At 45.1% G+C, this 25,183-nt stretch overlaps 2 protein-coding genes across 2 annotated transcripts; both read left to right on the top strand.

Annotated features, from left to right (window-relative positions):
• Positions 1-1,018: 1,018 nt before the first annotated feature.
• On the top strand, positions 1,019-10,349 carry u2af2a (U2 small nuclear RNA auxiliary factor 2a). The gene is made up of 12 exons (XM_080005664.1): positions 1,019-1,565; positions 2,916-3,057; positions 3,879-3,914; positions 4,642-4,748; positions 6,300-6,451; positions 6,539-6,655; positions 6,761-6,899; positions 7,009-7,088; positions 7,692-7,814; positions 9,455-9,541; positions 9,842-10,093; positions 10,201-10,349. The coding sequence occupies exons 1-12, from the start codon at positions 1,517-1,519 to the stop codon at positions 10,333-10,335; spliced, it is 1,419 nt and encodes a 472-aa protein (XP_079861790.1). The 5' UTR covers positions 1,019-1,516; the 3' UTR covers positions 10,336-10,349.
• A 6,094-nt stretch (positions 10,350-16,443) lies between these two features.
• On the top strand, positions 16,444-21,775 carry cacng6b (calcium channel, voltage-dependent, gamma subunit 6b; the record flags this gene model as incomplete). The annotated part of the gene is made up of 4 exons (XM_080005678.1): positions 16,444-16,813; positions 19,763-19,837; positions 20,280-20,417; positions 20,497-21,775. 4 exons carry the CDS (start codon positions 16,444-16,446, stop codon positions 20,715-20,717), a joined length of 804 nt encoding a protein of 267 aa, XP_079861804.1. The 3' UTR covers positions 20,718-21,775.
• Between the last annotated feature and the right edge of the window lie 3,408 nt (positions 21,776-25,183).

The following is a 25,183-nucleotide window of genomic DNA, read 5'->3' as shown; positions in this document are numbered from 1 at the left end:
ACCACCTCTGGTCTGCCCGTCAGAAAGTCCAGGATCCAGTGGCAGAGGGAGGTGTTAAGACCCAGGATCCTGAGCTTGGGAACGTGCTTAGCGGTCACAATAATGTCGAATGCTGGTCTGTAATCTACAAACAGCATCCTCACGTATGTTTTTCCCTTATCCAGGTGGGAGAGGGCGGTGTGTACCGTCAGGGCGATGGCGTCGTCCGTCGATTCGTTGGGGCGGTATGCAAATTGAGTAGTTGTCCTCCTCTTATCTCCCGATCCCAGTGCTGTTATTGACTTTCTACCATGCAATACCCTTTCCCTCCCAAATTCAAAGTTTAATTTCAGTGTCTTTGTTTTCCTTTTTTTTAACCGCTTGCTTGGCTAGTTTGTCGGCTCTCTCTCATTGCCCATGATGAGCGCAACCGCAGCGCCTTGTCTTATTACTCGCGAGTGTATTTCCATTATTTTAAATAGTAGTTCTTTACCGGCGATGCCTGGATAAACCTGGCTTTAGGCTGCACACACCGGGCGCTGAAACACTACAGATCAGAGCTCTGTTTGCGTTGGCTTTGGTTCAACCCTCTCTAAAGCCACCGGGCAACCACAGAACCGGTTCTGTCTGATATTGGATCTTTTGAACACCTGTACACACTCTGCGTGTTTACTTTCTGTACTACAATGGAACCCGTTGACCAAATCCGCACTTTGCTCCCTTGTCTTCGCCTGGAGTCTGAGTCTACCACCACTGGTTCTAGACATGGCGGCTGTAGGCCGCGTCCCCCGTCGGGCAGAACCTCCATTCCACACACCCCCAGGTGCTCCCGTCCGGCCGAGACGCGGCTTCACCGTTCCCCTCCCTCCCTCCCTCCCTCCCTCCCGCCCAGCGGGGCCCGGGGCACGTCCCAGGTCGGGCCTCCAACATCTCTCACCGAGGTTAGAGCCTTAGACACCTCCCGGGTCCATCAGCCGGTTGATCCCGCCGCGCTCCACTTTCCGGAAGTGCGCGAAGCATCAACTTCCGGTGTCACGGGGCGCCTGCAGACAGCGGAGAGCGGGCACGCTGCACGTCCAGCTGCCTTAACCACTCCAATCACTCTATCCGACGCCGTGTGTAGCGACGCGAACGGGCGAACGAGCACGTTTGGTCGGTCGACGAGCCGCGTGGGGCTGTATTCGGTTCGGCGGAAGGGCTCATTATTCAGCCGTCTTTCTGAGCTGCTAACTAGCCGAGCAGGCCCGTTCTCCTGGACCCCGCTGCCAGTTAGCTTAGCTGCCTCCCGCTAGCACCGCGAACACGTTTTCGACTCCAGTGTTGTCCGCTGCGTTGTAAACAAACTCAAAATATCGCAGTCGCACGGGGGGCCCCGCTTTCTGCTCGCTTCGGACGACGAGCGCCAGGGCTTGAGGTCGGTGATTAGTTAGCCGGGCCGCGGCAGCAGAAGCACTTTGTCCGAAGAGTGCAGTTCACTTTGTCGCTGGCTAACAAGCTAGCCGCCTTTAGCTTCACAGCAGCACCGAGAGTCACAAAGATGTCTGACTTCGACGAATTCGAAAGACAACTGTCCGAAAACAAACAAGGTAACGAGTGGATGTTCGCGTGCTCAACAGTTTGCGTGTTTTGGGGTAACGCCAGGACGTTAGCCAGCTAGCTGCAACGCTGGGGCCCGTCTTTTTGCTGGAGACGCTACTTTATTCATCGCTGGAGGGAAGTTGCGGGGTTACAGCAGCTAATAATAAGCTACTTGATATAGAAATAAACGTCAACATACAGTAAACATACATTTTAGCAAAAAATAGACAAATTTAAAAAAAAAAAAAACATTTTGGGGGAAAAATGGCAGCCTACAGCAAACCTAAAAATGAACAATAAACGAACTACTTACCCTGTCTAGAATAAGGAACGGTGCAAGTTTGCAACTATATCAGTCTCCGCCAGCTAAACATCCCCAGAACTAGTAGAGTTGGATGTTTTATCTGAGAGGGAGATACTGTGGTGCTTTTCGGTGGTGATGGAGAAGTCTGAGGGCAGTCTTTCCCAGGGAGAAGGAGTTATGTCTTGTCGAGGTTCAGCGTCAGGTTATGCCCAGGCATCCATGCGTTAATGTCTTTTAAGACATGCAGAGATGCACCTCTCGATATCCTGATATTATATTAAGTAGAGTTGACTGTCATGGCCATCGCAGTGGTAGGAGAAGCCATGGAAGATCACATCACCGATGGATTTAGTCTACAAGCAGAGGCCCCAGGACCAAACCGGCTACTAATATTAAAACATTCAAAATATTGTACTGAAAGTTTCTGAGTAACATTGTCAGCATTAAACTATCTGTTCACAAGTGGCAATTAGAGTAAATTTAGTAGTAGTACTTATAGAAAAATAAGTTGTCTATCTCAACTCACAGCACTGTTATACTGCTTGTCCATTAGCGCTAGAACCCAAGCTGTGTGCACCTCTGAGAGCACAGGTCAACCAGGACAGGCCAGCCAGCGGTGGAGTTGTTGCCTTACTGATGCACAACATGAAATTTAAGATAACATTTTGACTTAGCATTTTGAGTGTTTGGCCTGCGGGCATCCAAAATGTACAGTTGTTGCATCCCACAACAAGAAGTCCGTCTGGAAAAATAAGAGCTCTTTGCCTTAAGAATATTGACATTGCACTCATCCCCAAATGTAGCCTATCTGAAAAGCTGTGTTTGCTGTACATTACACTCTAGTGTTTTGCCTTTTGGCAGACACTATGCATTGCTACGCATTATATGCAATACTATTATTGAAGATGTCTTTCTCATTCAAACAAACAATGCATTATTTGAATTCAGTTGAAACAAAAAACTGAATTTTATCTAAAACATCTCAGAAAGTGCTTGCTCTTTCATTCCATACTGTATTTTAACAAGCTTTTAACTCATCCCTTAATACCTGCAGCGGAACGGGACAAGGAGAACCGCCACCATCGCCGTTCCCCCTCCCGCAGCCGCAGCAGAGAGAGGAAGAGGAGGAGCAGAGACCGGGACAGACGCAGCAGGGACCGGCGTGGGGACAGCAAGGACCGCCGACAGAGGCGCAGGTTGGTATCCGGGAACACCAAACTTCCTTGACGATCAGCTATGTTTCTGTATGTTACCTTGATGGTGCTTGTCATGCCCCAAGTTGCTGAAAACATCTTTTAAGTTTTGCATCGGCGAATATATAAATGACTAACGGAATTATTTCGAATTTTTCTTTTTTAGTTTAACAAAATAAATGGTTTGACTCATGTGGTATCATGGGTAATTGGGCACCTCTCTTGTTGCTTGGGAGCTGATACAAAACTGGATGGGTTTTTTTTTTCACCACACTTTTCACACCTGCCACAATCTCCAATGTTTGATTCCCGCTTGTCCATCAAATGCCAGCGTTAAGCATCCGCAATGTGATGTCCAGCAGCTCCTGAATTTTTATGAGTTTGATTGGTTAAAGGAATATCCAAGTTCCTCTGTGCTGTACAAGCTCTGGGTGTTGCACAGCTACTCTTATGTCGATTGTGTGTGGAGACATCAAGTGCCTGCAATATTGTTCATTGGCCGGGGCTCCAATCAAATATCAACGCTTGTTTATATTTCCCCCTCTTCAGTCTGACATGGTCATAACATGAGCGATTGGAAAAAGAAATAGGGGAAAAGTGAATAGCCACATTGGCTATTATCACAGACCCAAACGTATCATCTGAACATAATGCTTTCCATTATACACAGTGAACCAAGAGGTTGGTTGTGAACAGCCAATTAACATCCTTTTGAATGCCATGAAGGCCCATGTGGCTTCGCCCCAAATCCTATATGGTAGAAATGTTAGTTAGCATCATGTTTGTTTTGAGAAAAATGTGAACCCTTTCCACTGTCATTTCAGCCCACCACCCAACCAACCCCAAGAGATTGCTGTAAGGTAATACAGCAAATTAACACAGAGCTGATATCTGCATCGTTGAAACACAATTCAAATCGCTGCAGTGTCCTGATTCTATGTACTTGCCATGTGGGCCCTGGTTTTAAAATAGTTTTTCCAGGCCACTGTTTTTTTGGCTTCAATATAATGAGAATCAAATGGGTGACCTCATGCAAGTTGGGTATTTATTTCTATACTAGTAAACTACCAGAGTATGGGTTCATTCTGGGTTGGATGGCTCCCCATCTTGCCTTGGAAAAGGAATGTCACGATCACGAAATTTTAGTTGACAGAAAATCATTGCAATTAATAATGAAACTGTCCTTTATTTGCCAACTTTATACCATATAATAGTATAAGCCTATGGTAGCAAGCATAATGGCTCTTATCTATCAGGTGGATATTTTATCTAACTGATGAATCAGAGCCCTTTATTGCCATTGACTAATGTCAAATTTTATTCTTCCAATAATTTCCCCTCAACTCGGCTGGAGTAATATTTAATCTCATATTGGTGTAAAATTCCGATGACATTTGGATGAAAATGTAAAGTTTTGGAATCCTAACAATTTTGCAAAACCACTATGATCAACTCAAATAATTGCTATCGGGCAATTATGTACTTGAAGAACTGCAATTTGCTTTCGTCACTTAACGTCTGATTCATATGCCTGAATACATTTTCATTCTTTACTACTTTTTCATCTCTTTTCTCCTCCCCCAACAGCCGTTCCCCACACCGTGAGAAGAAGAAGAACAAGGTGAAAAAGTACTGGGATGTGCCTCCTCCAGGGTTTGAACACATCACTCCCATGCAGTATAAAGCCATGCAAGGTAGGCTTGGGTGATTGTGCAAAATTCCAAACTCCAATTGAAGATTTAATCGAGGGGGGGGGCACGCACATAACGTAATGTAATGCGGCAAATATGGTCTCCCCGTTACCGATGTGCAGTTTGTTATTTACAAGTAAAGTGTTTACACAAAACATCCAGTTTACTTACTAAATGAAGTCTCAGCAACAGAAAGCAACGGGTGATGCACCGTCTTTTTGGTTTTTTTTGGAACAGGACGGAACGGGACTTCCCTTAACTCAAGTTATGTTCACTAAAAAAAAAAAATCACACATGTAGGAAACAAACAAAAATAAATAGATCTAAAATAAAAACACAGGAAAACCAGCACGCAGTCAGGAACCGCTGCGTGTGCGGTGCACCACCGTCTGGAGGAGAAATACAATTATTTATTTTAAATCCACCCCATTACATTTTTCATTTTCCATACAAGTAAGAAACAAAGGAAATAAAATAAATCAATCTTTCTCTGAGATTATATATTGCTATATTCTAATCACCAGATTTGCATATAGAGCGGGGAAGTGAGATCCGATCATAAGTGTTTACTCAACAACTCTGAGCAGAGAGGGCAAGAACCTATGCCCCCTCTCTGCTCCAGTTTCAGAACACGGTAAAGTGCACTCACTCCATTTCAATGCTCGGATTTTCCTGGCGGATACAATTTTATTTATTTTTATTTTTTTCAAATGGTCTGTCATCAATGTCGATCACCGATTTAATCGTAAATCTTCCCAGGCCTCATGCAAGTTAATCCCCTCTTAACTAGAAGCAACATTTCTTAAAATATCTCACATTTCTTAAAGTTTGAAGATACTCAAGTAATGCAATTTGTCACGCACAGTTTTTTATTTCATAATGAACTTCAATAATTGTCCTACACCAAAGGATAAAAAAAAAAAACAGCTTTATAACAGTAACAGCACAACTTATTTCAACGTTTAAGAAATAAGCATTTTGAAGATTATACATAGTTACATATTCTGCTCCAGCTGTAGCACAGTTATTGCTGGCATGTTTTTGGTCAACTTTCTTTTCGCTCTTCAAGATAATGATAAAGTTCCACAGTGGTTACAATGCATTGACTTAACGAGAGCTTTTATTTTATATGCTTTAATGTATCCAGCAAGTGTACAAAGTGGCCTTCACAGGCCATGAAGGACCAAGAGTATGCAGGGTCACGTTCCAACCTATTGACATCAGCTTATTTAATCAGTTAGCCTCCTAATAGACGGCTGGTGTGGTGATCAGAATTAAACCCTGCATACTCTTTTCCCACAAAATCATATGAAAGCTATTCATGCCCTTGGTCTAATCAACTCAAACTAGCAGTTTAACTATTTTTTGCACTGTGGAAGTAATGAATAGGTAGGACGCGGGATAAGGACAAAGTGTCTTGTGAGAGTCAAAAGGGAAAACGCACAACTGTAGAGATTTTAACTTACGTTTTTTTCTTCTCGTTGGTGAAGCTTGGCTATTTAGTCTTTTTGCAGTCAGATTTTTTTTTTAATGTCATTTGTCTCCGACCTCCAGCCGCAGGCCAGATCCCAGCCACAGCTCTCCTGCCAACCATGACCCCGGATGGCCTCGCCGTCACCCCCACTCCTGTGCCTGTGGTGGGAAGTCAGATGACCAGACAGGCTCGCAGGCTTTATGTCGGCAATATCCCCTTCGGTATCACAGAGGTACCGCATTCGATTAACCTTTTCCAACAGTCAGATCAGGGTTTCATCATCAATTTCTGCAATAATATTTATTTTCCCGCTCTGCAGGAATCCATGATGGATTTCTTCAACGCTCAAATGCGTTTAGGTGGTCTGACTCAGGCACCTGGGAACCCCGTCCTGGCGGTCCAGATCAACCAAGATAAGAACTTTGCCTTCCTTGAGGTCAGAATCCAGCAAGCTATCCCATTTGTTTTCCCTGTGGAGGAGTACCACAGAACCTTTAGAGGAGGGGCGATATTATGTCTAACTTGTTGTTTGTCTGTTTAGTTTCGCTCGGTGGATGAAACCACCCAGGCTATGGCGTTTGATGGCATTATCTTTCAAGGCCAGAGCCTGAAGATCCGCCGTCCCCACGACTACCAGCCTCTCCCCGGCATGAGTGAAAACCCGAGTGTCTACGTGCCAGGTACACACTAGATTTGCGTTTGGTGTCTGTTTCAAGTTCAGTCTTGATGGCAGCATAATTCACAACTCATGCCACTGTGCCACATTGTTCTCCAAACTCCGTCACTTAGGTGTGGTGTCCACCGTGGTGCCCGACTCTGCACACAAGCTCTTCATTGGCGGCCTACCCAACTACCTGAACGATGACCAGGTCAGTGCTTCTGATAACAAGCTTAACGTCCCAACTGGGTCACGGCTTGGATCTCTCACAGTTTATTGGATCATTCGGGAAGCCATACCAATATAGTCTGCACCACTGTGCAGATGTAATCTCAGCAGCAGTGATGATATTGTTACATAATTAAATTAAACTTTTATTCAAGACTACACTTTTTCATAGTTGACAGCGTTTTTGATGTTGAACAGAGTGCAATGTTGGGCACATGAGGTGGAAAACACCTTGTGAGAACTGATGCAACCAGCTGATTTTAGGCGTACAGATGTTTTCAACTTTTTTGGATAATTGTTGCTCTGACACGTGACTTTCCCCACCTGAAGAAAGTTATCTTAATGTAAATACATTTTCTGAACACATTACTGCAGTTTAGATAAGGAGTGATTTCTACTAAAAAAAAAAAAAAAAAAAAAAGTAAGACTTTAAACCCCACCTTAAACTGTTACACAGCTGTCATTTTCACTAGCATCAGTGCAGATCAAAGCAGAGGTTGAGATCCAAATGTTTTGAACATTTTGTTGCTGTTTTGTTTTTTGTCTTTTTAATTGACCAATTTCTCTTGTGTGCTAAATGTCTCAGGTGAAGGAGCTGCTGACGTCATTTGGTCCTCTCAAAGCGTTCAACTTGGTTAAGGACAGTGCTACTGGCCTATCCAAAGGATACGCCTTCTGTGAATATGTTGATGTCAACCTTAATGACCAGGTAACAATCCCAGCCTAGGGCGGAAGTTTCTCTTTATTTCCATAGTTTTAAGGGTCGACAAATGATTTGGCAAAATAGGAGTCATTCCTCTTTTCTGTGGTAAAGTACTTATACACACTGAAATCATTTGGTTCATCATGATTTGAATGACTATATTGAATATTAGAAAATGAAAACAAATTGAGTTGTTCCAATAACCGTTATCAGAAATGGTTCTGATACAGCCTAAAATGCTGGATTGGGCATCGTGAGTCTGCCAGTCTATGCACCGATCCAATATAACATAATTAATCACATGATGATTGTTATGTTGAATGACTGAGCCTGGATCCAGAGCCATAGTCAGAGCTTACTCCATTTAATCAACACCATTCACAACAGTAAAGCAAACACTACACTGTCGCAAACCTTAATGTGAAGCAGCATTGTCACAAACAATAACAAAGCGGAACACTGGCCTGTCGAAACAGTGCCAGATGTAGTCGTTGATTTATTTAGTTTAAGTTGCTGTTGCACTACTTTTTTATACTTACTGTCCAATTAAAATTCTAAATGTCTTTTATTTTACTAAATTGTGGCTGCACTTTAACGTTTTTTTAAAGGAATTAGTTTGTGTTATTTAATATTATTTATTCCTTATTTATGTTCTTTTTTAGTTATGACTGACTGTCAAACTAGATAATAAAAGAAAGTTCTATGGTATTCATTCTCGGTATGCATTTATTCATGTTTTACAAACCTGAGTAATGCCATACAACAATGATAGCAATTATATCACATCCATACAGGGTTAGTGGTATACAGCTGTTAAACAATTATATCGGAACATCTCACCGCAGCATTTTTAAATGAACATGATATATGAACCCTTTTCAGTATATTCCATGTAGGAATACAGTGCACCAGTATAGACAATGAGTTTGAAATGGCTCTACTCAGTCTGTACTGTTGCACTGGGATCTCTACATGGAACAGACTCATTATTCATCTTATGAGCTTCACCCTGCTGAGACACGTCTATGGAAGGGGTCGATTTGATGTGTCGTTATTCAATACATGAATTGACGGATATGTTTGGTATTATATTCAATATTTTATAAACATCCCGTCCCTTGTTTTTTTAGATGGTGACATAACCAATGTTGTGTATGTTGAATTTGAAGTTGTGCTAATAGGTCGAGTTTGTCTTGTTTTAGACCTCTATACTCGTGCATGTAAATTGGGTTATGTTGTGAAAGGCACGTGGTAGGTGTCTGCTGCTGAATAAGATCCGTGGATGTTCTCTGGCAGACCAACCACTGCTGTTTGACCCGAAGCTCCACTAAATCCAATGCAGATGTAATCTACGCATCAATGCGGCACCTGGGGCCCAGCTCAGACCAAACTGATAGTGGCACTAAGGGAGCCTGGTTACTGAATTTACAATAGGAGGAATATATATTCGCTCAATCACTGTAACATTGCTAAATATTTTTTACTATTAAAAACTCTGAATTCATATCTTTCATAACCAGGAAAATATAAGCAAATTGGGATTTTCTCCTTTTGGATTGTTACTTTCATAACCTTTTTCATAATCCGAACTTATCCAAGTCCATTCCCCCATTTTCTAAATGTCTTGCTTTTTCTCGCCATTTCAGGCTATTGCTGGGTTGAATGGCATGCAGCTGGGAGACAAGAAGCTGCTGGTGCAGAGAGCCAGTGTGGGATCCAAGGATGCTACTCTGGTGAGTGTCTTTGCGTGGAAACACCTGGAAGTTTGTTAGTTATTAAAAAAAAAATAATAATAATACAAATCTTTGTATAGTCAGTAACTTAATCTATTAACTAATTGGTTAATTATTAACCTAATCTGCTCTGAATATAAAAGGTAAAAAATGACAAACAATCACAAAACAATATTTTTTTATATACTGGAACTAATGAGGTAGGAAAGAACCCATGTTGTAGGGTAGGCTGAATTCCTGTCAATCTGTCAAACCTTACACTACAAATCGTGACCTAACCGCTATTCTTCTCCCCACCAGACAAGTATAAACCAGACCCCCGTGACGCTCCAGGTGCCCGGCCTGATGAACAGTTCAGTGACCCAGATGGGCGGCCTGCCCACTGAGGTGCTGTGTCTGATGAACATGGTGGCCCCAGAAGAGCTGCTGGACGATGAGGAGTACGAGGAGATTGTGGAGGACGTGAGGGAAGAGTGCAGCAAGTACGGCCAGGTGAAGAGCATCGAGATCCCTCGTCCTGTGGACGGCCTGGAGGTGCCCGGGACCGGCAAGGTATGTGATGATCATTACTGTGACCACTTGTTTTACTTTAAGATTTTCTGTAAACAAAATAAAAAATAAAAAAAAACTTAAATTATCCTTCTTTACCTCTGCTCCAGATCTTTGTGGAGTTCATGTCGGTGTTTGACTCCCAGAAGGCCATGCAGGGTCTGACCGGCAGGAAGTTTGCGAACAGAGTGGTGGTGACCAAATACTGCGATCCAGACGCTTATCACCGCCGAGACTTCTGGTAGAGGATGCCCGAAAAAGGGGGGGTCCGGGGAGGGAGAGAGGGGGTTGGGTGGGGTGATGCGTACCGGCCAATTCCAAATCACCCGCTTTGGTCGCATGCTGGGCACAGCATTTAAAGTACATCTCGGCCTAAAGTTTGGAGAGTGTTTTTGGATATACCCATTTTATCATTTCAGATCTACGTGAAATGTCTAGTGTTTATGTTGAAACGCAGACTTGGAATTGGAGTGAGAATAAAGTGGGGAGGGTTTGTATTCTGTCAAAAACCAATAAGGTTGGATTTAGTGGGCGGGGGGAGGGGGTTTAAGTTTTTGAGAAATGTGTTGTGTGTAGTAACAGGTTCGGGGCGGGGGAAGAAATCATTTTTATACTTTGTGAGAAAGGGATGTCGTTATGGGGTGGGGGGGGGAGGGGGGTGCCACACATTAAGGTTTGTATTTAAATGGAGCGGGCCTGTTTTAAGTACTTTGAGAAGGAGTCGAGGTGAGAAACTAACTGGGCAATTGTGCTCCAGGAGGACGGATAACAAAAAGGCGTGTTAATTTGTCGTGAAACGTTAGCAGGAGTTGAAGGTCGAGAGGAGGTGAGGGCATTTTAGTTTTGTCTTATGTAGATGTAGCTGTATCGCCCGTTTCAGTTATACCATCTCATTAAATGGGTGAAAGGAAGCCGCCTTGTTTTGTGAATTTTGTCTTTTGATTGTTTCTTTAAGTTTCCTACATATTCATCTGACTACTGCCCCACCCCCCTCAGGGTGATTGCTAGAGAAATCTGATTAATATTGGACTGACCGTCTGGGTGTGAGCTGTTGTACCGACGCCGTGTGTAGCTTCACTGATCCGGGCTGTGACATCACCACGCTCCACGGTGGCGAGAAGGAGCCAGAACGGTCCAATAATCACGCCTGCTTGGGTTTGAGTTGTTTCAAGAAAATCTTTTTTTGTGCACCATTTTAACAGGTGGGATCGTTTTGTCTCAACAGCGCAAGTCCTAAACAACTTTTAAATGAAGTAAAGGTTAGAATAGGAGAACTCCCTATTAAGCAGCGAGGGCAAACATCAGACTGGTATTTAGTGAGGACCCGTCTGCTCCTGGCCACAAAGCCTTAATGTTACTTTTTCACGTCGGTCCCACTAGAAAACTAAACTGTCATAGATTTACCCTTCTGTCAATCCTAGATCTGTATCTCCATGAATTTCACTATCTTTCTGAAGCATTCATTGCATTTCCACTTTTACTTTTTCCCTGTTTCCTTATTGTGGGATGTAAATTGGAGATGTGTTGGACCCTTTTTTTTTCTGTAAGATATCTCACCTCTTTCACAAGACCAAATAAACACATGACTAATACAAACGACTCATGTTGTACTGTTGTCTGCCACAAGGCAGGGTAAGGGGTGCTTCTCTAACCTGTTGCAACCATCTCGGTTGTAACAGGTTAGATCAACAGGTCGGCTCTATCGAAAGCTGATTGGCTTTACAAAAAAAAAATAATAATAATCATTATAGATGTAATCATACTAGAGAATGCGTTTTTGGAGATAACAGAATGTACCATGTGCTCAGCCATTAAACCTGACCCTCCCCACCTACTCTTGTTTGTTTTTGATGTGTGGCTCACCTTTTTACACTGTATAGGCATGCGCTGTAACCTTCTAATATTTGTTTTTAATCGGTTGCACAGACAACTCTGAGAAAATTATTTTGAAACATAACTAATCACAAAATTGCTCTTAACCTATTGTCTTTCTTTTGCCTCAAATGTGATACGTGAAATAATTAAACTGCTGGAACCACATGAAGTTGATAAAAGAAACATTTTCATTTGTATTTTTTTTTTTCTTTTCGGATATTGATTAAAATTTGAATTTGAATGTTCTTTCCCATTTTGCTTCCTTTGTCAGGCCTGAGTTTACTACAGTTGTATTACGTTTATAATATAAGGTCCAGTGCTCAGCTCACTGCTTTTGCTCTTCGGCATGTGTAGTTCTGTATTTAGACGGAATGGTATTTTATAAAAGGATATGAAGTTATATCCTTATGTTAAGTGTACTTAGTGATGAATGATGCATCAGTGGGTGAGATGAGGGGGAACCCAAGCAACCTCTAAAATAATGATGGCGTTTGTGATAGTTTCAAGTGGAATTCCCTCTGCGTATCGCTCAGCCAGCAGCATAACGGAGTCACGGTCAATAGCAGTAAGCAGCATCAAGCCGTTGCCCACCCGAGACTTGGCCAACAGGGAATTCCTATAAAGCGCTTTACAGCAATGGCTCTCTGACGTGAAATAATCTCCTGTGTCAGCTCTGCAGCCCATCTCCATGCATCGCTGCACCCCACTGCACAATCCCACATCCACGGCCTCGGTCCCTATGGGCATGGGTGAAAGATGAGATCGCCCCGCCCATTGCATGGGCCGTATCAACAAGCGAAGGGGCACGACTACAACATTTTATTTGGAAATGAACAGCCCCCATGTGAGGCCTAGAGGACAGGCAGCTCCTCCAGGGCCTGGTACTGCAGTGCAGGCTGTGTGCGTCATCTCCCTCTAGTGGAGGATGCACAAGCTGGCACATGGTCATTGTCATTCCAGGCGGCACCTCCCAATTGATCTCATTCAGAAAGATAGAGCACTGCAGCATTGGGAGGAGGCAGCACTGAAGCCCGGGGGTGCATGTGTGAGTGCATTTTGTCTGTATGGGCAAGTGTGTCTTCTGCTAAGCAGGTCTGTTTGATCAGTAGTCCCGGTTAACATGTCTGATACCATAGACATGTTAATCGGGCCTACTCTCACAAAATGACTTGAATTGCTTTTTACTTCAAGCGACTTTCAAGGGATGGATGCAGCCTTGAGTGTGTTTGTTTATTTATGACTGCACAAGTGCATCTGACTGCTGGATCATTCATCAGCGTGTTGCTGACAGGACAACTCAGATATGTAGAGAGCCCAGGACAGGTCACATGGTCATTCCATGTATTGTTGATGACTTAAGATTAAGGCAACCTTGTCCACATTAATTGCATGAGGGAAAATTACAGATATTGCACTAGAAGATAATCCTTTTTTATACACCTTGCAGGTGTATTTATTTTTCTATCATTTCCCACTGATTTCACATTTCTTATGTCTTGTGAGTCTTAAACTCCCATATTGCACCATGGCTTTAGTAAGGATCTGTCTGTTTTTTTTTTGTTTTTTTTTCCTTTCCCCACTTTTCCTCTGATTTCTTCCACCCCCACTTTCCCACCCTCCTCACGCTGAGTGTGGCTGGCTGCTCGGCTCGATCCCTCGTCGACTCTTGCCAGTGTGTAACCTAAACTGTCACTGCAACAGCCGGGTAGAGCCGGGGCCATGAGGAGCGCCTACACTGGCAAACCGGCGAGAACCTCTGCGGCCTCGAGGTGGAAGAGCGACCCGCAACGGTCTCCCTAGTTTTCCTGGACCGAGTCCTGTGTGGAATGGACCCACCACGCGCCTCACAAAACACGCGGCGTCACTTCCAAGCCGCCCCAGTGGCTGCGTCTCTCTAACGCACTGGGTATTCGGTGTAGCCAGCTCGACGAGAGCAGTTAGGGGGTTAAGTGTCTTGCTCAAGGACACTTCAGACAGCTACCGGGAGGAGCCGGGGACCGAGCCGGCAGTCTTCCGATCGCGAGACACCCCGCTGTACCTCCTGAGCTACTGCCCCCTAGTAGCCTGGTCCTGGTCCCTCTCACTGTATATAAACACAGGCTCCTCCTTCCCCCTTAATGTCATTAACAGGTGGCTGTCTAAAATAGACACACACACACACACACACACACACACACAAAAATAATCACATTTTTTCATCTTATTGCCATTGAGATGCACCCACCTGTCACGCATTTTATATTTTAATTATTCATCAGAAACTGCATTGTGCTCCACAGTCCAGTCCGGAGGTACAGTCTGTGGCGCAGAATCCAGTACGTACACATTTAAACATCAACAGTACCAACCCACCCTGCAGCAACCTCCTCCCCTCTTACACTCTCTTTCCATAACCCTGAGGTGCCTCCCTCCCACCCCCTTTCCGTCTCTCATTCTCTCACTCTTCCACTGCCGTTCTCCCCCTCTGTTAAGTTTCAGGCGTCTCTCCCTCCGAGCCGAGCAACACACACTCCACAGGTCAGAATTATTTCTTTCGAATGCTTTGAGTTGCATTGGCCGGCTGTGGCTTTTGCGTCAGTAAATGTCGGCGGGTTTTCCTCCGCTTCATGAGCGTAGAATTGCCGTGCTCATAAAGTAAAAAAAAACAAACAGATTGTACTCGTAAAATGCTTCGGCCGGAGTAGTGCTCCCGCTTATCCTCGGCTCATCTGCTACAGCTGTTTTTTGTTTTTTTTTACCGTGTGACATGGTGGTTGTTTCACGGTCAACAGAAAGCACATTTCGGTGTAGCCGGGAAAATACCATCGAGTGAGAAAATCGTTTGTCAGTGTTCTCGCTGCTGCTGAGCGTACCGGCGCGCTCCGACCCATTGGATCCGACTGTGGTTGATATGAATGTAACGTGATAGAGTAGTGCAAGTTTTACCACCACTCAATTCGGCCGTCACCAGCTCAAGCCTCGGTGTTCTTGTGAGTTTGAGAGGTATTCCTAATGCACGAAGTGCTATTTTATAGGTTTGGGCAAGACGCGACAAATACTCTCTGAAGCTTGAGCGTACGTCAAGTGGTCATTGGAGGTTTTTGGTCGCAGATGCAGAACGGCGAAATGGCGGCAACCTGTGAAGTTAACAAAGCGCCAGTGGTTGTGTGACCCGCCTTTCTAGTGCCGCCTGCTTCCTGTCCAGCCTCGCTGCCTCCACTATGTGACCTGTTCGCCTGCGCCGCACAGTTAATTACTCTGGCCCCCCCGCTCTGTCAGGGGGCTCAGCCATGAATTATCACCTTCCATACACACAGCGCCGGGTGGCCAAGCCGTGTGGCCCGTCACTCACTCTGCCCAAAGCCCCCCTTGTTCTCTGTTTGGAATAGCAGGAACAAGACCCGCCTACACGGTGGGATAACATGCGCACGGGCATGCACGCGCGCACGCACACACACACACACACACACACACACACACACACACACACACACACACACAGGCACATACGTATGCCAGCATGCAAATACACAGGCATGCAAGCATCCGCGCACACCTAGATTCCTGGTGTTTCCTGGTACATGTAATACTGGAGTGGAGGTATTTGTGGCAACCCATTATCCTCTCAGATCAAAGGGGGATCTGCATCTAAGCCGGAGATACCTGCTGGTGGAGGAGCGCTGTTGTCTAATCCGTTGGGAAAATAGTTCACCGTCCACAGTGGGTGGTCTCGCATGGCGCACTGGGGCTCGTCCTTCACCCTGTCCCCAGTACCAGCCGAGTGTAATTCCTCTAAAGGGGACATCATTCAACCCTATTCCTTCTTCATCTCAACCGAGAATGTGCCTCTTAGGGAGATGCCATATGGCTTACCTTGTATCTATTGTTGGCTGGGCTTTTTACAAGGGAATAGATGCAGATAAGGCAGTTGGAAATGAAATATTGCAATTGTGACCAAAGCTGGCTCTTCTTTCATCTCTCTCTCTCTCTCTCTCTCTCTCTCTCTCTCTCTCTCTCTAACTCTCTCGCTCCCTCTCTCTCACCCCCCCCCCCCTCTCGTATTTTTCTTTCAGAGGGTTGGAGAGAAAACAGACGCGCGGCCTCCCTGGTTCCCTCCTCCTTCCCTCCCAACATTTTATCCGTATATCTCTTCATCCGCCTGACACTTTCACACAGCTCCGGCCACATCTCGGGGCTGCTCAATCTCCGCCACACTCCTCCCACGGCTCTTCCCTAACCCTCCATTCATTCTGCCCACTTTCACCCCGTCTCCGTTCACCCATATAAAACAATTGTCACTTTCACTCTCAAATCCTCTTTTTTTGTTTTGCTTACTTACAACTGGACATTATTTCCCATTTTCAGTCTTTCTTTCTTTCTCAGATCATCATCATCATCATCATCATCATCTCACCCTATAATTCCATTTTTCCACCCTCTATCTGTCCCGCCCCCCGTGTGGCCTCTGCAGGCCCTGACCTGCTCCCTCAGCGACCACCATGTGGTCCAACTTCTTTGTGCCGCAGGACGAGGACAGCCGCATCGGCGTGGCGGGAGCGGGCGCCGGCGGGGGGCTGGGGGGCTCCTCGGGGATGAAAGGTGGGCGGGGGAAGAGGCGTCACAAGATGAGTGACAGCCAGGAGGGGAAGATCAAACTGGCTTTCTTTGTGTCCATCGTCGGCGTGACCCTGACGGTGCTGGGCGTGGGGACAGAGTTTTGGGTGGAGTTGGCCCAGCCCAAGAACTTCAGCAGCAACCAGACGTGCCAGACGGCGCACTACGGCCTGTGGAAGGGCTGCACCAGGACCCTGTGGGTGGCCGACATAGATCCTGAAAGGACAAGCTGCGGCCCCGCCGACCTACCTGGGGGTAGGTATCCGCCTGGAGGAATGAGTCGGCCTCCGGAGGGAATGTGTTTGTATTCGTTTCTGTCCGCTCTTCGCCATGTATGCTTGCTTCCAGGCCACTTCTATGCTCCTTACGCTAAGAGATCTATTATTGAAATTGAATTACCACAGAAAAGGCCCCAAAAGGCTTTTTTGAATTGGTTGCGAAATCGGACACCTCACCACCCCCCCCCCCCCCCCCCCACACACACACACACACACTATTTGCACTTATCTGAAAACAGAAGGAGCAGGCAGAACTAATGTGATGCATGCCCAGTACGCATGCATCTGTAGGTCTAAGCTCGTGAAAATATCAAAGTATTTCATCTGAGCCCGTGGAGGGATGCAGAGGGCTATGGAATCATCAGAGGTGGAACTAACATATTTTGGCATCCCTCCGATGCAGTCGATGGATTTATCAGTGAAATAGTTCGGGATTTTCTTTACGAGATCCTCGAGGCCGCCATGTCCTGTGTGTGTGTGTGTGTGTGTGTGTGTGTGTGTGTGTGTGTGTGTGTGTGTGTACAATAATCTTGCGGAGGGATTGAGAAAGACGCGTTGTTTATGTGAGGCTGTCTGCATATGTATGTATCTAGGTCATCCTACAGATAATATGCAAACGGAGTCATTAAAGAAATACGAAGCTTTGAAAACGATCCAACCCAAACACTGGGACTCGCTTCAGCCCCAACACAAAGTGATCGATTTTCGAATTTATTTTTTTTCATCCCGACAAGCAACGGCACATCGGCACGCATGGGCGGCGTCATGTCACATCGTCCTTTGTGGACACAAAACGAACGTGGCCGTTCATTGCAGTGGCCTCCTCCAGCGGGACTACCGAGAATTTACAATTGGTCCGGTATTGTAAACAGCCGACAGAGAAACAGGTTTATTAGCGTTGGTGACGCTCCGTGTTTAGTGTTGTGACAGCACTTTCTAGATGCTCTCATGAGCCATTTATTCCACTTGACTTGTTAGGTCCTCCAGTGTGCGTAGCTTATTTGCACAATGACCTATTTCTGTCTGAAAAGATCGTCCAGAGATGGAGGCACGCAGGTATCGCAAGAACCCAAATAGAGGCGAGAGAGACGGCAAGCGAGGCTGAACAGCTCCTGCACGCGTGCAAGATGGCAACGATGAATGATAGATGCAGCGTATGATTATGAATATTAATTCCACGGCAAAAATGATGTCAAGGCCATGTTTTTTATGTGGTTTATAAAATGTATGTTGACACAGAGGTCCTTCCTATGTTTCATATGTAAACATGTCGACGTAGAAGGGTCATGCAGGACATTGAAAAAAGATGATATAATTATTAATTCAATTCAATTATCAATTCATTCATCGTATTTTTCAGCGTTTGTTTCCAATTTTGTCATGAATCAACACTCTATTTTTACGAATATTTAAAATATAACGCTATAAAATAAGTTTACATTTTTTTGCCGTTCAATGGATGACTCGGACCGATAATCTTTCTTGTCTCTCGCTGCTTGTCTAAAAATGCCTGAATCTCACCGCTTGATTATGAACCACGGCGAGGATCTGGAGTGTGGGCGTCCTGAGAACAGCCGGGCCGCTCCGCGTCGTTTCTCCAAACCGACGCCTTTGGCCCGCGCCGCCTGCCACAGCCACCGTGGGCTCGTCATGTTTGGAGGAAAAACAACTGTTTTGCCTTCTGTGCTTCTCTGTTTCACATTCCTGTTTACGCGCCTCTGGCCGCCGTCCCTGGCACAGGGGCCCCACCGACGCCCTGTCTGTCATCTGAAGAGCCGCTCTCTATCTCCATGGGCACAGCCATGATGGTTCAGTGGCTGGAGCTCAGTGGCTGGAGCTCAGTGGCTGGAGCTCGGTGGCTGGAGCCCCGGCAGGAACGGAGACGCCAGCTCTCCAAGATCACCTGACCCTTAGACAACGGTCGATAGTTGGATCTTCTTTACACGTGTTACAATTGTGTTTGTGTCGTTGGTCAAGTTGTGTGTGGGAAAGGAAGGTGGTTTTGAGTCAGTTTCGGTCTGCCGTATCGGAAGTTGCAGCCTTCAGGTTGTGTGAGCATGTGGTCCCCTTGAGCTCAGCATCCAGTGGCTGAAAGTCATCACTATGCATCGATGAAGCCGAGCGGAATCTGACTGCTTCACAGTTTTTCTTCTAAATATAGAGGGCGAGGGTGAAGGAGGAAGAGCGGTGGAGGAAGAGAGAGGGATGGGGGCAGAGGGAGAGTGTGGGTGTGTGTGTGTGTGTGTGCGCGCCTAATGCAGTATTAACCACCACCCCCCTAACCCCCTCTCCTCTTGTCATCGCCTGCTCCTTTCTCCCCCTTCTCCATCTGTGGCTCCTTCTCTCTCCCACCACCCCTCCATCTGCCCCCTTTCCCTCTCTTCCTATCTCGTCCCTTAACCTTCTGTATTCACCGCTAGCATCCTCTCCTCCGTCAGTCTGCTCATTATTCCCGCACCCCGTGTCCCCTCTTCTGCTTCCTCCTCTGCTCCCATGTCTCTCCGCGTCTCTCCTCCTCCTCCATCTGCCCCGGCGCTTTCTACCTCCTTTTCTTTTATCCACCCTCTGTTTTTCCACTGTCTCTCACTCTCTCTGGCGGTACCATATGTGCGATGTTGGGGAGCGTGTGTGTGTGCGTGTGTGTGTATGTGTGTGGAGCAATGTGTCTCTGGGTATTCCAGCATTGCTTCACACTGGATATAAATAGGAATGATGCCTTGGAGGAAAGAGCACATGGATGCATAGGAGGCACATCGTGGAGGACCAGCAGCCATCCATAGAAGTGTGTGTTGTTTGTGTGTGTGCATGTGTGTGTGTGTGTGTGTGTGTGTGTGCGCGTGTGTGTGCGTGTATGTGCGTGCATGTCTACTTACTCACCGGTTGGGTACATATCTGTCTGTCTGATTTGTTTCCCTTTTACCCACAGAATCCAACTGCACTTTTTTTAAGTTCTTCACCTCTGGGGAGAACGCGGTCATATTCAAGAAGACAACAAACAAGAGTGAGATAACACCCCGACCCCCTCACCTTCAATTTTTCGTTTGACATCTCCGCCCCCTACCCACACCCCTGCCTCCATCCTTTTAACACACATGTGGAACACGCCCAAACAGTTACACACCCGCCCATACCCAAAGTATGGGCGGGTGTGTAGTTTCTCATCCCCTGAAAGGCTGCGATGACATTGACAAATTCAAATATCGCCTTTTTTTTTCTTGGCGCTTCATTCGCACACGCACAAAATATTTGTATAACAATCATTAATAAGGTGAATGTTATGAGGAAGCAGGGAGAAGCATTTATTGGAACAGCTAGAGCAGTCTATGGAGTTCAGCAAACAGCCTTAAAGTCAACGTTTATTTACATTACAGATATCGCGATAACCAAAATATCCAGTCTTGCATCATGATATTGATAATGTGTCGATTTATCGCCCTGACCAGACCTGAACTTGGCGGCGGCCATCTTGGCCCTGATGAGTCTGACCATGATGGTGATGGGTTCCATCTGCATCACCATGCTGCTCAGCAAGGGAGTGCAGTTCTTCCTGAAGCCTGCGTCCTTCTGCTTCATCCTGTCAGGTACGACACCGACATTTCAACGCAAAAAGGTTCATGCCGCCATCTTTAATCCCCCATGTCCCGGTTTTTGCTCCCGCAGGTGTCCTGGTCCTGCTCTCCATCCTGGTCTTCCACCAGTCCGTCCTGGCCCTTCTGTCCAGCGACCACTCCATCCCGCTGCACCACGAGCTGTCCTGGTCCGTGGCCTGCGCGGGCTCTGCGGGGGCCATACTCATCCTCGGAGGGATCCTCTTCCTCCTCCTCTCGCTTCCCTTTAGCCCCTGGAAGAAATGCCTGATGCAGCAGGACAGAACCACCTAGCGCCGGACGGCTCAACGCCTCTGGGATGTCGACAGCGGAGCCGCTGTACGTCGGCTCCTAAAAGCTGAAAAATGATGAGCGGGGTTTGGGACCTTGATTCAGAACACTGATAGCGGGTCTTAAAAGGCTGATGACGAGCTTTGAGGATACTGTTTGATCCTAGGATTTGGTTTTGAGAAACAGGTTTCCGCCTTTTTTTGTCAAACAGGAGGACAAATGGCACAACTGACACTTACTGGTTTGATTGAATGACGAACTGAGGAAATGACTGAAGGAGTGCAGAGGTGTAGGATGGACCTGTGGATCTTCCGATTGACAGAATGTTTACTAAAGTCATGATGTTTATGCATAACTGAGAATCTGTAGCTGTGGTCTCCCTCCTCTTAAAGAATACAAAAACAGCCTCAATGTATTAAATGACAAAAAATAAACTAAAACATATTGATATAGTGACATATCATGCTGGTCCTGATCCATGGCTGTTGAACAATACATTAGTGCTGTTTATGGAGGAGCATCACAGAAGTTACTGCCTTATGTCCTGCCATTTCCTATGTTATAAATATGTCAGTGATTATTAAGAAGCTGTAATTGTATCACTTTACTGGATATTTATGATCAAAGTGTGGTGTAAAGGTGTGTTGGATGAATGCTGTTTCAAAATGAGACGAATCTGTGTGGGGTCGAAATCAACTGTGAGGAACATTTTTAAAATGGCAATTTGTATCTCACAGTGTATTGTATGGACTCACTTTATAACCAGAAAACTGTATATAAAATATGTGTTTATATTTTACTTGATAATGTTTTGTAGTGCTCTCGCAGGTATTTGGTGTATTTAAATGTATGCAAACAGATAGATAGATAGATAGATAGATAGATAGATAGATAGATAGATAGATAAATTGCTAAATAAATACATAAATAAATAAACAAACAAAAAATAAATATATATATATATTATAAAAAGAAAATTATATGTATATATATATATATATATTTATATAAAATATAAAATATATAAAATAGGTAGATAGATAAATAAAATATATAATAACCCTATAATATATATATATATATATATATATATATATATATATATATATATATATATATATATACACACACACACACACACACACACACACACGCACACACACACACACACACACACACACACACACACATACACACACACATATACAGAAAACACCCTTTTATTTTTTATGCTATGTGAGACTCACCTTTTTTTGTCTACATACACACTACATGCACACTCTGTACCAGTTTGGCTTAATAAACAGTGATTTGGCATAAAAGAAATACAAACCCCTCTCATCTGTTGCTACTAAACTGGACACTCACCCATTTGAACCCGTTTTAAGTTCTGCGTCTCCTAACAACACTCCTGATGGAACATCTCCTCTCCTCCCGCCGCCCAGACGCTATAATTAGGGAAGATCTCATCGCATTCACATTTCACTGCAGAGGTTGGGAAACCTTACCCATGAATTTCAATAATGCATCCCCTGCCCCAGCGTGGCCACATAGCTCCGTGCTCGTCCCTACTCCCCTTGCCCGTCCGGATCTCTGCGTCACTTTCCCTGCTGTCTCTAGGGGAGAAGCCCCCCCCGCCCCTCCCCCAAACCAGGACCCCGAGGCCCATAGGACCAACCTGGGGATCAGGTCACATGTCCTAAAAAGCTCCTCTCATTCAAACTCCAATGTCTCAGCACGTCGGCATACGAGTCGGCTCGCACACTCTGATTACATGGGTACACACACACACACACACACACACACACACACACACACACACACACACACAGCCATACACACCCACACACACACTGTAAACTCCTACCTCCCAGTCGGCAGAAACTGAATACATCAGACACACTATCCCAGATGTATATATAGCCGTTTAATAACTCTTAAGGGGGCTGCGTGGCTAGTGGTGTGTGATCACCGCTCGCATGTTTTTTTTTTGTTTCCTTTGGAAATGAACCAGTGAAGACCTTCGGTGAAGATTATAGATTTTCTAAAATATACTGAAGGTTGAACTTCTCGAGGCTTAACTCTGTCTCTGGTGTTTCCTCTCAGTAAAAGACAACAGACCATAGTCATGCTGTAATTTGTGAGAAATCCTCACACATCTCCGCAACAATTCTATGATAGATACGATATGAAATAAAACGTATACAACACAGTTAGTTATTTGGGTGACAGAGCTCCTCGGGCATTTCATTATGGGATGACTGTGCTAATAAGTGCGGTGCCAAGGGTATGATAATGGCAGGGAATGGCATTCAAAGACTCGCTAACTAAGTCCCCACAGACTAGGGGGGCTTTTGGCAACTGCAGGTCCCCTGACACCACGCGAGGGCCCTCTGCCCTGATGCGTCTGCACAATCACCTTGCCTCTCCCCTTCCAGCTCACACATTCAAATTATTTGCTCTTCTTCTCCCACCGGACGTGCCCTTGCCACTGATAATAACCCAGCGTCTGTCCCGTCCTCTCTGCATTTTATGGCATTTGCATATTCACCTCGAACACAACCCACATTGTACCATAAAAATTTGAATAACATGATGATGTTTACTCATTTGGTAAATATGGCTTTTGTAATATTATGTGACAGTTTTGCAGCGTGACTGTGATCAGCTTTGAGTCTTCCAGGTCTAGTCACATCGGACCTCGTATCGTTTTCTAAATCAATGCTTAGAAATGATTTTTTTTTTCTCGCATTTTCTAACGATGGTCCTTTTGTTATGAGGTTCCAAATTCAATCAACGCGACCGTGCTCCTGAAAAACAGCGTGATCAGTGTACACTCCAAAACAGACCTCCTCTGATGAAAAAAACAAAAACAAAAACCAGCAGTCTGTGAATATGTCTGTTATTGGGTTTTTTTTATAAACGTCGTGCAATACAGTGTTTGAGTTTATCACACATTTAGATAAACCATAATCATTTTCTAGATATATCTATTCTGAACTACATACTATTCATATTGCCCACATAAATGCTATCTGTGCGCAGTTTTTGTCATATTATTCTTTTTCTCAAATGAAAATAAAACAAATGGAAATTATGAATCTGGAAGCATCTTTTTGGATTTGTTTTTGTTGTTTTTTTTCCCGTTGGAACAACGGCGGCTCGTGCCCGCGGTTCGACCTGGAGAGTCTGGAGTCGCTCAGGACCGCGGGGGAGGAAGAGGAGAGGGCCGGGGCCTGTATGCATACACGGCGTACACGGGCTCATCGACATAGACGGGCCGGATCAATGTTAGGTTTCGGTAAAAAAGTCAGGTCCGGGTGGGGTGGGGTGGAGGTGGTGGTGGTTTTGCAGGATTTTTTGGGGGGGGGGGGGGGGGGGCGCACGGGGGTATGGTGCAAGGGTGTCACTGGGGGAAGCACAGTGAAAGAATCTTTTTGGGGAGTTTAGGGCGAAAACCCGTCGGCGTGAGTTTCTTATTGGTCGCGTGTTGTCACCGTGACCCCCGTAAGAGCACAGGTGGAGTCGGGCGCTGGAGAAGCGGGGCTGGATGGAGACCAGTCCACCCAAGTCCAAGAGGGGGCGGGCGGGGTGCAGCCCACACCCAAAGACACCTCACCCCAAACTCTCCCAGCCCAGAACACATCCCCAGTTTTGAGCAGGGTCCCAAAGAAAGTATCTATAGACTTCTGCAAATATATGGATGCTTAAATTACAATGAACATGTATCACTTGGAAAGATTTCTCTCTTTAAACCCTCCTCCCCAACACGTACATAGTAGTATAGATGTTTTTGCCAATGCCGTTGAAAATATTGAGTTGCATGTCTGTTCTGAAGAACTTGCTTTGGGACTCTCGGTAGAAAACATAAGAGCTGTTGTCCTTATTTTTTTTTTATTATTATTATTTTTTTATCGTTTATCTGCTCAGACAACAACACCCTTTTTTACCTGATTCTGTACAAATACATTTTTCTCCGCCTCCTCGAGTCAGAGGTTTCTGTTAATGCCCAAAGAACAAACATCTTCAACACGTCTACAGCTACGAGTACTACTGTTTTAACACGGATCAGAATGAAAAGAAGACTTTAACAGAGGACTGTGGAAACTCATAATAACACTCAAGTTGGTCAGTTTGCTCAGTCGCTCACATTATTGTTGCATTTCATCAGGTAACACTATTGGAAGACAATGTACAGTATTCACATCTGACTTCATGTTTATAACTGAAAATAAAATCAAGAAAATTAATAATAATAATCATAATATTAATAACAACAACCGTAATCATAATAAAACACACTCTCGCTCTCGCTCACGTTGTGCACACTCATGCTTGACACTTTGACACAGTCACAGAGCTCGCCGTCGCCCCGGCGGCTTTGCATGGAAGAAATTCACAGTAAAATTCGTCGAGAAAATCAGAGTGAAAAAAAAAAAATGAAAATCTCCTCAATTTTCATCCCAAAC

Source organism: Zeus faber, assembly GCF_960531495.2.
Source record: "Zeus faber genome assembly, chromosome: 8".
NCBI lineage: Eukaryota > Metazoa > Chordata > Actinopteri > Zeiformes > Zeidae > Zeus > Zeus faber.
This window is presented reverse-complemented; position numbering and strand designations above follow the sequence as displayed.

Coding starts and splice junctions, on each gene's coding strand:
- u2af2a (XM_080005664.1), top strand. CDS start 1,517: ATGTCTGACTTCGACGAATTCGAAAGACAACTGTCCGAAAACAAACAA. Junction 6,900..7,008: donor CCCGAGTGTCTACGTGCCAG/GTACACACTAGA, acceptor TCCGTCACTTAG/GTGTGGTGTCCACCGTGGTG. Junction 7,089..7,691: donor ACTACCTGAACGATGACCAG/GTCAGTGCTTCT, acceptor TAAATGTCTCAG/GTGAAGGAGCTGCTGACGTC.